The following is a 13280-nucleotide window of genomic DNA, read 5'->3' as shown; positions in this document are numbered from 1 at the left end:
AAGGGAAGGGTCCCTGTGGGCGAAACGGCGTGCGTTCTGGAAGGTGCCTGTGCTAGGGGCTGCAGGGCCTTGGCTACGGGGGCCGAAGAGGCAGCACTTAACAGCGAGAACCCCACGAGCTCCACCAAGACCAAGTGCAACTGAGGAGGGGCAGGATGGGGGTAGGGAATGAAGAGGCACAAACCATTTCAGGCATCAAATAAAGAAGCTACGAGGCTACACTGTACAGCATAGGCAATACCGCCGATGTTCTATAATATAAATGGAGTGAAACCTGTAAGGATTGTGACTCGCCTGCAACTTACATGATTTTGTACTTCACCTCTGCCTGAATGTTCAAAAACAGATTTGAGAGGTCTAAGAAAAAAAGATCAAGAGCAATTGGGAACCCCTCTGACGGAAGGCAGTGGGGTCGATGAACTGGGCGCAGGAACGGTGCTTAAAGGTGTGCCCAGACGCTCGCACAGGGGCTCAAAGGGGCCACCGGGTGATGAAACCACGCAGGAGCCACCCTCCTGTGAAACACACACACAGCATTGCTTTTTTGGCTGCGCCCACAGCACACAGAAGTCCCCAGGCCAGGGATCAAACCCGCGCCACAAAGGTAACAACGCTGGATCCCGACCTGACAAGGGCTTCACCTCTAGAGAGCAGGATGGTCTGGGTGACAAAAATACGGGCATGAAGCGTTCCCAGGATGGCTCAACAGGAACGAACCCAACTGGTATCTATGAGGATGTGGGTTTGATCCCAGGCCTCGCTCAGTGGATCAAGGATCCGGCGTTGCTGAGAGCTGTGGTGTAAGTCACAGATGCAGCTCGGATCTAGCGTTGCTGTGGCTGTGGTGTAGGCCGGCAGCTACAGCTCTGATTTGACCCCTAGCCCAGGAACCTCCATATGTCATGGGTGCAGCCCTGAAAAGAAAAGAGAAAAAAAAAAAAAAAAAAACAAGGGCTGTGAGCCCAGACATTCCAGGAAGACAAGCAGAGCCACGTGCCACCTGGAACACACAGTCCATGACTCCTCATATGGACCACAGACATCCCAGCCAGTGCCAGCAGGTGCAGCCACCCACAAAGATGGGCACTGGTGGGTCATTGCCACAACACTTGCCTTCAGCTATTTAATGTCTGGACTAGACTCACTGGACCAAAAGTGTTTTGCTTATCTCTCCCAAATCAGGTCTGTTCTCAACCAGTGGTTGACAAAGATGAAAGGCCGGAGCCTGAAAGAAGTCTGAGCCCTCTTCTTTGAGAATCAGCCTTCAGGGGCTTCCTCATTCCTTTCCTCCTTCATGATGCCACTTGGGACCCAAACCGTGGATCGCGTGGCAAACCGAGAATGTGTTTGGATGAGACGGACTCACAAAAAGGGAGATTAAATGATGCAGCCGGACACCAGGACATGAGTGTGATAAGCAGACAGAAACAAAACCAACACACCTGCCACCCGCAGGGCTTCCCAGGGGCAGGACGGCTGCCTCTGCTCAGACACCAGGCAGCCCCCACGCGCACTCGGGAGGGAGAGGAGGGGGCAAAAGTTGGCCCCTGGAAACATGCAGACACGCAGCTTCAGGTGAGGAAGCTTCAGAATGATGCCTTCACTCACTGGCCATCGCCTGCCCAGCTTCATCAAAGCCCAGCCCAATTCACCAAGCCTGATGTTCATGAACCCCCTCAGACTCACAGCGGCGGGGGGTTCCGGACAGCGGGGTCCCCAGCCTCCAAGCAGACTGCAAGGACATTTCTGATCTAACCAGGAACAGGCTGCCCTTTCAGGCTCTGGTCCCAGGTAACTGACACAGCAACCCAGACGCACCTCCCCCGTCTGCGCTCAGGTTCTCGTACGAGTCCCAGCGGATCAGCGGGTCTGCCGTGTTGAAGTCCACGATCACCCCGTGGTCGTTTTGCAGATGTTCACACCCTGCAGGGGGAGAGGGTAGAGGTGGGTAAAGACAGGCATTAGTCCCGGCCAAGCCGGCCCCTTCCTTGGGCACCTGCCAGATCTGAGCGCCGAAGCCCAGCACCTAGACCTACAGCTGCCCCCACGAGCCCGGCAGTAATCAGAGCCGCCGAGCGGTGTTTTCAATGAACGAACGAACAACCGTGCAAACTGCTCAGCAGAGAGGACAGACGAACGCTGGTCCTCCGTCCTCCGGGTGCAGGGCTCTGGGCTCTGAGCTGCTGCTTCTGCGGACAGGATCGCCAGAATCGCTCCACACATCCCCACCCAGAGGCACCGAGAGGACGGACTCAGGGCAGGTGGACAGCAGGGGCAGGCGTGGCCCCCAGACCCCTCCGAGGAGGCCAAGACGACCCTCACCCCCACAGCCTCGAGCTGAACCACCCATGCCTCATCCATGGCACTGAGCAGAGAAGTAGGCGTTTCTTTGCCACAGCTGCTAAGAACTTAATTAAAACCTTCACGCACAGGGACCCCGTGGTGGAAATGAATCATTTGCCTTAACCAGTAGTGATCCCCCTTTCAAGGTATTTGTAGACAAAAGGAGAGTCTATTTTGCACACACTTGCGGTTTACCACATTTCTAATCCTCTTTTAAAATATTCAGTTGTTTGCTGAGGGGAGAAATAAATAGGACATCAGGGCACGGACCCAGTCCTGAGGTTCTGGGACCTTCCTGGGGCAAATCATGCCATTTCTGGGCTCTTACTGACTCACACTGGCTCTACTGTCTGTCGAATAGCCTATTATTTTCTTAAAACATACGCTAAATATTTCCAATTACATGCAAAGGTGGGAGGCTCTCCAGAGATCCCAGCCTATGCATGACTGGACCAGGTCTGCATCCTGCTCGTAGCATCCTGCATCCTGCCCGCCCAGCATCCTGCATTTTACTCACCTTGAATCTTCTCGGGAGTGGCTGAGAAGATTAACTCAATCTTCCCATTGTCAGGAAAACGGTCATCTAAAAAAAAAAAAAAAAAAATCCATTTCAACAAACGTGGAGATGAGACAATAAAGCGTGGATGAATTCTGTCCTTACGTTCCAACCAGGACAGCACCACTCCCAACTGTGCGACAGCACACCCGCGGCAGAGGAAGTATCACTAGTTTCACTGTTTCCGCTGGAATTTTTTTCTTTATTGGATCAATTGTCTTTCCTGAGATTGGCATCATTCCGCCAATGGGCTGATGTATGAGGTGGGGGTTGAGGGCAACCCTGAAAGGAACACACAAGGCCACCGGGGGGCACCATGCTGAGGGCCCAGAGCGCCCCCCCCCGGCCCCCATGCCCCATATGCACCCGGCAAGGGACCTCACCTTTGCTGGCGTTGTCCAGGTCCTCCTTCCCAAACAGGAGCCTGTAGCCCTGCACAGCCCCGGTGTGAAACTGCAGGCGGAAAATGACGTCGCGGGTGGCCGAGCGGTACTTCTTATGGTAGCACTTCACCTGCGAAAAGGGGGGGAAGGAAGGGCCGCGCTGTGTCCCCGGGACAGCCCCTCCCGCGCGGACACCATGGGTGGGGGTGCGCAGGCCTCCCCCTCTCGGGAGGGGCTGGGAGCGTGTGCAGCCAACAGCGGGTCCCGTTCCCCCCCACACTCCCCCCAAAGACGGGCTGCAAACATCCCTGAGGCTTTGGTCCTTTGCAGGACGCTGGTCCTGTCCCAGCAGGACAGGAATCCCTCAGCCTCTAGTCCTTGGATGGACCACACCTCTCTTTGGAAGACATCTGCAGAATGAAATTCCACAGCGCCTTTTCCCTAATTTCATCTAAATTCTCCACATTTCACCTTAAAGCCTCGAAAGAAGCAGGGGGTCATTACTTTCTGTAATGCACTCAATATTTCTGTCGCCTGTGTAATGGGGGGGGAAGAAGGCCTCGGCATTTAAATTCCAGTGCTGAGCGGTCCCAACGGACGTCCCGAATGGTCGTCCCGAATGGTCATTTGAAACCAGTCTCCATAATCACCAAAGATGTGAACTCAGGCTATGGCTCCCCCGGGTCCCCGGGTGCAGCTCAGGCCTCCGGGGTGACAGTGACGATAAGCAGGGTCAAAGCACCCCTTCCTGGCACTTGGCACCACCCAGGAAGGGTGGGCAGAGGAAGGGCCCTTTACGGGAAGGGCCCTGCAGTCTCCCTGCCTGACAGACCTGTGGCCACTGGGAGGGCTCCAAGGCCAAGGTGTGCGGTGGAGGGGCTGCTGCGGGAGAGGGGACCCTTCCTCCCTCCCACGGCAGGCCAGGGGCTCTTCCCAGGGTTCCCAGGGGTCCAAGGCCAGAAAGAGGCTGGATCCTGCCCCAGACACACAGAGCAGGGGGCACTCCCTCCACTGCACCTGGCAGGAGGGAGCGAGGCTGGAGGCTGTGGGGACTTCACAGGCAGCCAGGCGCTCACAAGAGACTTCTCCTGGGAAAAGGCAGGCTTAAAACATTCTGTGTGGCGTCAATGAGAAGCAGCCACGGCAAGGAGGGCCAGCGACACGGAACCATGCCGCAGGTGACCATCTGTCATCTTCACGAACCTGAGAAACCATCACGCCAAAGAAAAAATAAAGGCTCAAGGAGCCAGGCCGGCTTGGCCCGTGGCCCTTAGGGCAGGCCAGAGGTCCTCTACCACCGTGCTGTCTACAAGGAAACAGTCCCACAAATACACGGAAAAATGTAAACAGACCATCAGGGGAGTGTCGCACGTTGACAAACACGCGCTGAGCACTCGCCCCACGAAGGTGCCAGGCGGCCTGTGCATACACGGCCGGCAGGGAGCCAGACCCAGGCCTGGCCTCTGGGGCCCTGTCCAGGGTGTCTGGAAGCAGCCGACAAGAAATCTGCAGAAACGTGAAAACTTCCACCTGCTTTCCAATAGCAGAAAGACGGCCAGCCGCAAGCCCTCTCCACCTCGTCCAGAGCCTCTGGCCGGCCTCCCAGCCCTCCTTCCAGAAGGTGCTGCCTGCATCTCACCCCTCTTGAGGCCCTCGTCCCATACTGACCACCCCGAGCGCTCAGCAGAGGCCCTCAGTGCCCTCATGCTGAAGTGGAGACACCCCGCAGAGAGGTCATGTCCCTGGGTGCCCATCTCTGCGACACGAGGGGCCCACGCCCTCCACTTGCCTCGCCCACTGGTACCTTGGACGTTAAGAGTGAAAGGGGGTCACAAGTTGAAGAAAAGGAAAGAGAGGGCCCTCAAGTCTTTACAAATACCAAGGGGAACCCAAACTGTACAATAACCCAGCGGGACCTCCAGAAGCTGAGAGCCCGAGGGAGGCCACCCCAGACCAGCCGACAGGAGCAGCCACGGCCAGCCAGCAGCTCCCCCACGCGGGCACCAGGCACCTATGGGCAGGCAGAGCCCCAGGTGGACATGGGAGCATCGCAGGTGCCAGGCAGAGAGCGACATGCAGCCTCAAGGTGGCACAGAACGGTCCCCCTCCCACTGCTTCTGTTCTGGGGAGCCTTTCTGCTGCGAGTTGCAGGCTTCTTCCTGCAGCTGCTCCCAGAGGACAGCTCAGCTCCACCAGGAACCCCGAGGCCCGAGCCCCGCATCCCCCAGAACCCAGGGAGCTCCATGAGCTCCCTCCAGTTTCCCCATGGCTCATCACAGCAGCTACCCCCCCACACACACACACACAGCGTGACGCATCAGACACGAATCCCAGCCCACGCTGGGCACCAGGCAGGGGGAAGGCAGAGGTCACCAAGCGCCCTGGGGCAGGGGAGGGACACCAGGTGGAGTCACCCTCCCAGGCTGCCAGCTCCCAGGGTGCTGGGGCACAGGTCCCTTCCCAGGCCCCGCGAGACTCTAGTGCCTGAAGACTCCTAGTGTTCCAGAGGGCAAGGCTCAGGGTGGGAGGAAGAGCGAGGGATCCACTGTCACGGGACAGCCACGCGCTGGCTGAGACCCCAGTCCCCCCGACTCCCTTCCGCTGCTTCAGGAAGAACTTCTCTTCCCCGGGGGGTACCCGCCACCCCTCTAGCCCTCCTTGCCTCCCGGGAGCCTCCCTGACTTGGGTCCTGGCAGTTCTAACCCAGGAGGAGCCCGACAGCGGGGGGCGGGGGTGGGGAGACACACTCTGAGTTGTGTTCATCAAGCACATCAATAAATCTGTGTAGCATTTGCAAGAAGAGAGCAGAATCATGCTCTTTCCACCCCACGGAAAGAACCATCAACATTTTGCCCCCTTTTTTGGTCTTTTTAGGGCCACACCCGAGGCATATGGAGGCTCCCAGGCTAGGGGGTGAATGGGAGCTGCAGCTACCGGTCTACACCACAGCCACAGCAACGCCAGATCTGAGCCATGTCTGCGACCTATACTGTAGCTCACGGCAATGCCGGATCCTTAACCCGCTGAGCAAGGCCGGGGATCCAACAGGCAGACTCATGGATACTAGCTAGGTTCTTAACCTGCTGAGCCACAACGGGAACTCCAAACGCCCCTTTTAAGATATGAAGTATTGGTACCATTTTATAAAGATTAGCGTGATTGAGGTCTGTAATGTGCCCTTTATCCTTTCGGCGTTACCAGTTTTAGTTACCTAAGTCTCCCCAGCAAGTTTCTAGAATGCATCAATTCCTTTGCCTTCAGATTTTAGAACAGCTGCCTTTGAAACAACAATTCAAAGAGCTGGATGTCAATTGCGTCTGGGGGGGGGAAATTAACAAGACGCAGTGAGCACTGCATCACAAGACATCCACCCGTCATGGGTCCTCACCAGAGCCCACCAGAGAGGCACATGGAACTGGGAGCCTGGGGTCTTGGGAAAGATACTTAGCCTGGACGTGGCTTTGTCTGACTACACAAGGAATATTAAAGCAAGGGTCTCATGATGCTGTAAGGATTAAAAAGCACTGGACATCAATGTAATATGTAAATCCAAACACAGACAGTATCTGTACGTTTATATGCACATATTACCAAAGGCCCCGAGAGAGGGTGGTCCCTAGTGGATAAGGACCTAGTGGGAAGGTCTGCCTGCTCTTCCCATCCCCGCCAGGTAGATGAAACAATTCTGGCACCTTGGGGCAGCTGTATTTTCTTTTTTCTTTCTTTCTTTCTTTTTTTTTTTTTTTGGTCATTTTAAGGCCACACCAACAGCATGTGGAGGTTCCTGGGCTAGGGGTCGAATCGGAGCTGTAGCTGCTGGCCTATGCCACAGCCACGGCAATGCTAGATTCGAGCCACGTCTGCGACCTACGCCACAGCTCATGGCAGCGCTGGATCCTTAATCCCTGAGAGAGGCCAGGGATCCGAACCTGCATCCTCATGGATGCTAGTCAGATTCATTTCTGCTGAGCCACGACGCGAACTCCTGTATTTTCTAACGGTTGCATAAGAGCCCACCCCACGCCCTTGAGTGGACTCTGAGTTGCCAACGACCGGTAACCAAAGCACCACCCAGACCTCGGCTTCCCTGGAGATGCCGATCACACATCACATGCGACAGAATTCTGATTCTAAGAAGTTATCCATCAATCTGGTACCTAAAGGCAGCTGATATGCTAACAGACCTGCTAAATCCTTAGGCGGCACCGGTGCATTTTTATTTCAAACTCTCCATCAACGAGAGAAAAAGCACCTTGGACCAAGGGTTCAGGCTTGAGGACACAGCTCTGGGAGCTCATGCTCCAGAGGTCAGCCTTCGGGTCATCAGTCCCCGCCGCCTCCCTGTGTGGCAGCCCCGGTCAGTAGTGGCCCCTATTCGAATCCATCCTCCCCTAAATCTTCTAAGCTGTTACAGGAAGCAGGTCCTTCAATGTAACCCCTACCTGAAGAGAGTCACCCTGTTTCAACCCACTTTGCTGGTGGCCCCAGCAGCTGTCTAGACAGGCCTCAAGGAAACTGTATCCTCAAAGAAGGAGCTACAGGAGTTCCCGTTGTGGCTCAGCAGGTTAAGAACCCGACTAGTATCTATGAGGATGCGGGTTCAATCCCTGGCCTTGCTCAGTAGGTTAAAGGATCCAGTGTTCCAGCAAGCAGACGTAGCTTGGATCCAGCATTGCTATGGCTGCAGCAGAGGCCGGCAGCTGCAGCTCCCCTTCAACCCCTGGCCTGGAAACTTCCATATGCCATAGGTGTTGCCCTAAAAACAAAAACAAAAAAAAAAAAAAAGAGAGAGAAAGGAAAAAAAGAAGGAGCTACAACCACACACCCTTAAGGTTTTAACACTTTAGATGGTTGCCCTCCTAAGTCAAAGCACCTGCATTATCCAGGGCCAACACTAACCGCGCTTCCGCTTGAAGGTGAAAATGACCTCAGAAGGTGGCAAGACTGAGACCCACTCACTAAATCACTGGCGGGTCAGGAGTGTTGGCCGTGCTGAAAACAGTAGATCCACTGTGCGCAGATGCAAGATGGATTAGGCCCGACCCAGGTCCAGGAGACTCCCAGCCGGCGAGAAGGAAGCACGCCCAGCCAGTCCTAGGACCGCAGGGGACCGTTCAGCAGAGATCCTGTTAACGACGGGGAGCGGATCCAGCGGGGCCGACGGCCCGTTCATCTCCCTTGATCTTAGTGAAGTGCCCTCGGCCAGAAACAAGAAAGCAGGGTGCTGGCTGTTTGCAGGGCCCCTTGAGAAAGGATCCCGTGTTTACACGCCAGGTCGTTGGAGCCAGGTCCCGGAGCCCTGTAAGCACAAGGCTGAAGTGGACGTGGCCACGGGGTTTGCACAGGCAGAGGCAGCAAGCCGAGGCATGAGGATGGGAAAGTGTTTACAAGCCCATCAGGGCTCTGGACAGCGGCCAGGCTGCCGACAGGCCGGCGGCCCACGCGAATTCCTCAGCGAGGTTACATAACGACACGGCCGCGCCTCGGACGCTCTGCGCTCCCTCCTGTCAGCAGCGTGTTTACTGAACACCTGAGGCCCTGCCCTTTGGAAGGGGTGGACTTGAAAATCACTGCGAACTCGGGCGGGTCAGGTGTGCAGTGGGAGGACGCAGGGGATGGGCCGGCCGTGTTCAGGTGAAGCCGGGGAGCCGGTAGATGTCACCCAGGCCTCACCAGGAACAGCCCTCCCGCCAGCCCCTGAGGGGATGGAAGGACAGACGGAGCCCCTCCACTATCCCATGTCGTGTCCCCAATCCGTGAGCCCTAAGGAGGCTCCCTTATAACCTTGACCTCTGCTACCTTCGTTCACCCTTCTCAACACAGAATCATCTCATGCGGAAAGAGGCGGGTTTGTCTGTGCACTAGGCTGCCATTTACCAAAATCAAGGAGGGAAAAGAAATCAGAGGACCAACCACGGGCCTGGAAGGATGGCGACCCGAGGAGCCAGCCCTGGGGGCACCTTCCACCTTCCAGAGCAGAGCCAGGAACGGCAGAGGGAGCCGGCCGAGCCCTCTCCAGAAAAGCATTTTCTGCAACTTGGGATTCTGTCCAAATCATGTTGCCAAATTCTTGACGAGGATTGGACATGCCTGCCTATTTGAACCTTTACACAGAAAAGTCCCTGAGACTGTCCTCATCCGTCCAGAGCTTTCCCCACCCAAGGAGCACCCACTGGACTCGCAAGCGATGATGCGCGGAAAACTGAGGGACGGGGCAAGACCACAGTGCGAGTGTCTCCCACAGTTTATCTGAGACGGGGAGGGGCCGGAAGGGACGGAACAGGTGCTTCTCCCGCCTCGGAGACGCAGGAGATGGGGCCTCCCTCTCAGCGGCTCAGCCTGCTCCCCGGGACCCTCTGCCCACACCCAGGAACATCCTGCCACACGCACCCTGGCTTCCCTGTGTTGATCTCTGAGGTCACTGTCAGGTTGAACCAACAGCCCTGGGATTTGGGGGAGCCCACAGATAGGGGCGCACAGTGTGGACCCCAGCGCTTCCGATCTGAGTGTGGGGACACCCGGGGTCTGTCCTCCCAGCTGGCAGGCGCCGCCAGCCCCGCTCAGCCTCCCTCCTCGGACACACTGGGGTGGCCTCTCCCGCCCCCGCAAGCCTCCATTCCTGCCTCGTGCTCACGTGAACACACCCCGCTCTCCTTGCAGCCCGTCTCCCCCAGCAGCTGGAATCCACAGTCTTGGGAGCAGGGCCCGGGTGTGTCTCGGGGGCACATCCGCCTCGTTCCCAGGTTCAGGACCCGCTGCGGGGAATGAACGAGGGGAACGAATGAAGGCCGGTGACAAATCAGAGCCAGAGGTGCCAGGCGACCAGGGATGCTTGATTTCACAGGTTTATTCTAGAAAAGGTCTAGTCAATGCACAGAGGTCTCATGGGCTGAATTCTGTGCCCCCCAAATCCATCCAAGTCCTAAAGGCAATGAAGGTAAAGTGAGTTCGTGGGGATGTGGCCCTAACCCGCATCACCGGTGTCCTTCTAAGAGAAGATCAGGACACAGACACACACGCAGAGGGACGGCCAGGTGAGGACACAGGGAGAAGAGGGGCCTACCCCCCGCTGAGGAGGCCTCAAGGGGAACCAGCCCTGCCGACACCCTGATCTTAGATTTCCAGCTTCCAGAACGGTGAGAAATAAATATCTATCATTTAATCTCGCCCCCACCCCTACCCCCAGGCTGTGGTACTTTATGGCAGCCCTGGGAAACTCACACAAGAGGTTGGAGCTACTCTGCAGCTTCTTAGAGGTCAATAACTAAACTAACCTCCCCAGATAAATCATTTCTACGCACGGGGCAAGGAAAAATTACCCTTGTGCGATGGAAAAACACCCCTTCCAGCTGTAACCCCTATCAGTCCCCTTCCATCTGATAAAGTTGCAAAAAATAAGTGCAGAGTGTGCAAAAATGAACTGTAAACACAGGAAATAGAAGTCAAAAAATAATTCAATCCTAAAATATGCTTTGTCAGACATGCATAAATGCGCAGGAAGAGGCCGGTTTATCAAGGTCAGCGTCTCCCGGGCCGAGATGGGCAAGAGCCTGTGTGCTGGCATTTGTGACGAAAACAAGAATCCACAGGCAGCGCGCCTTCAGGGCCTGGAACAGCCACCCCCTCCCCTGCCTGAGAGACCCCAGTGACAGGACACCCGAATGCCAGACCTCTGGGTTCTGCCCTTCTTCATACACCACGGCTTCTGCTTCCAGGCTGATGGGCCTGGAGCTCAGATCCCTGCGGGATGGCCCATGGCTGTCCCCTCGCCCGGGCTGCCCACAGCCCTAGACCCAGGCTCCTGCAGTGAACGTGCCCAGGGACTGCGGCCTCAGGGGCAGGCTCCGGCCAGGAAGGTGGGGATGACAGGCCCCCTGTCAGCTCACAGCGGGGGAGAGCCACCACCCGACAGGGCAGTGTCCCACTCTGCAGAGCAAGGACAAGTGCACCATGTGCTGGAGGGCTTGGCATCACGAGGAGGCGGACGAGACACCCATCTGTGACAGATCGTCATGGGACACGGCCTAAGGGAGGGCCCGGTCACGTGCCCCAGTCACGTCCGATGTGGCTGATGCGGGTGAGCAGCATTAGCAAGACGCAGAGGAAAGGGGTGTGGGGCCACATGCAGAACAAGGTGGATAATCCAGGGTCTCCGGGGCTAAGTGGCTGGAGGGGGCAGGAACCAAGGAGCCTGGACGTCCCTCTCCCACTCGGGGAGGACGCTGGGCCATGACCTCGCAGCCTTGGGATTCAGGACACGTCGGGTGGAGGGTCTGCATGACTGATGAGAGGTGGGGCAAGGGGCGCCAGGACGAAGCTCCCGCCTGGAGTCTGGGAGATGGACGGGGATTGTCCCAGAAACCAGCCCGGCGGACTCTGGGGGACCAGCGGGCACAAAGGCTGAGCCTGAGGACGGAGGCCGAAGAGAGTAAGAGGCAGCTGGGACCCAGCAAGAGAGGCACAGGGCCATGAAGAGCAGTTCTCAGGAAAGAGGGAAGCTGGGGACACGGCCAGGGGGCGACCAGGAGAGGGGGGGCTTCAGGTGGGGGCTGAGCTAAGAGGAGGCTCCAGCAAAGAGAAAGGGAGCCTGGACGGCAAATGCCACGGGGACAGTCATGGGGACGTGGTCTCTGGATGCGGCGGGAGGCGAGGGGCACGGAGGGAGGGGAGCAGAAGGCAGGGCCGTCGGGTGTAAACTATCCCCTCCTGAAACCTGGGCGGGGGGCGCCCCCGGGGGAGGAGGCACTGTGGGGCCCAGACTCTTCCTCTCAAGACCCTCTGAGGTGGCACTGAGGCCACACCAGGCTTCCTGTCATTCCTCCCACCTGGCCCACGCCCCTCCTCTGTCCTCCTGTGACTGTGGGGCCCCCTCCTCTTGATGACACTGCTTGCAGGCCACAAGCGCCCCAGCCCTGTGACAGAAGGGAGCCACTCAGCCCGGCTCAGGGCTGATGGCCCCCTGGCCACGCTGGGTCCACCCTCCCCTCCGCCCAGGCTCGCTGTCTCCAGGGGACTCGAGCAGGTGCTGGTCTCACGCCTTCACCTGCGGTGGGCACTTCAGACACCCCCTCAAACCCACCCTCAGCACCAGGAAGACGACGAGTTTGCCCCGGAAATGAAGTTTTTCTGAGAAGGACCTAATAACCAGACTTTCCGACTTCCTGGGAAGGGCTTCACAGCGAGGTGCATTTGGCCACCGGTTCAAACCCACTTAAGAACATACCTGAGGAATATACCCGAGGACAGCCGTGGGCCACGAACCCGTGGCCACCGGCACCTTTCATGCGGCTGTGGGTGCCCAGAGGCACCATCTTTCTTCTAAAACCAATGCAGGCAACTCGCATCCCAAACTCATAGGCTTGGCTTCGCCAGTGCCCAGGGCTGGCTCCTGGCACCCACCCAGGCACTGGCTCGCAGAAACCAAGCCTGGGCATGTCTGCCAGCACCTCCTTCACCCACCCGGCCCCTCTCCTCCCGCATTCCCAGACCTGCCTCCAAGGTACCAAGGGCCAAACCACAACCTCCCACCCGCATCCCCTCAGAATGCCCCCACCCCCTGCTCAGACCGCATTCCAGCTGAAGGTGGGTGCACGTGATGTCTCCTCTGACACCTTGCTCTCAGCTGGCTAGGACAGCGGCGGGGTCCGGGGGGGGGGACCACACCGGGAGGGGGCTTCCGGGATGGTGGCAGTAGATGTCCCTGGCGGAGCCACAGCGCTAGTGTCGTGTGGCCTTCCCACACACCCACCCCCCCAGCTAGCTGCCCCAGCTCACGTCACCCTCACAAACCCTGAGCAGGGTTCTCATGCAGCGGAAGGGGGCTCCAGCTTGGACAGGACCAGTCTGAGGCCACCCAATCCCATTAAGCCAAACACCCGGCAGGAGCCCAGGCAGGGGACCTGAGGCCTGTCGAGCTGCGGTCCCCTGGGCCGCATCAGAGGCTGCAGTTCCCAGTCTGCTGCGGCTGGTAAGCGCCCGGTAAGCGCCCGCAGGGCTTC

General features: G+C 57.7%; 1 protein-coding gene across 14 annotated transcripts in view; it reads right to left on the bottom strand.

The window, feature by feature from the left end:
- Positions 1–13280, bottom strand: part of TNS3 (tensin 3) — a 232623-nt gene that overhangs the window by 90017 nt on the left and 129326 nt on the right. For 13 of the 14 annotated variants that reach the window (XR_014834141.1, XM_021079356.2, XM_085005686.1 and 10 more), the window contains 3 exons: positions 3283–3412; positions 2861–2926; positions 1819–1923 (listed from right to left, as the gene is read on the bottom strand). Coding sequence is in view for 12 of the 14 variants with exons in the window: in XM_021079356.2 (XP_020935015.2) it covers positions 1819–1923; positions 2861–2926; positions 3283–3412 (301 nt within the window). In the remaining 2 variants the exon portion in view is untranslated. Of the gene's footprint in view, positions 1–1818; positions 1924–2860; positions 2927–3282; positions 3413–8241; positions 8687–13280 lie in introns of those variants that run through there. The other variant, XM_085005687.1, reaches the window with a different exon arrangement.

This window comes from Sus scrofa, chromosome 18 (assembly GCF_054392235.1).
Source record: "Sus scrofa isolate SSC_HxYL_T2T_F1_AM1 chromosome 18, Sscrofa_HxYL_maternal_Yorkshire_Landrace_v2.0, whole genome shotgun sequence".
Lineage (NCBI taxonomy): Eukaryota > Metazoa > Chordata > Mammalia > Artiodactyla > Suidae > Sus > Sus scrofa.
The sequence above is the reverse complement of the archived record's forward strand: the minus strand, read 5'-3'. Positions and strand labels throughout refer to the sequence as shown.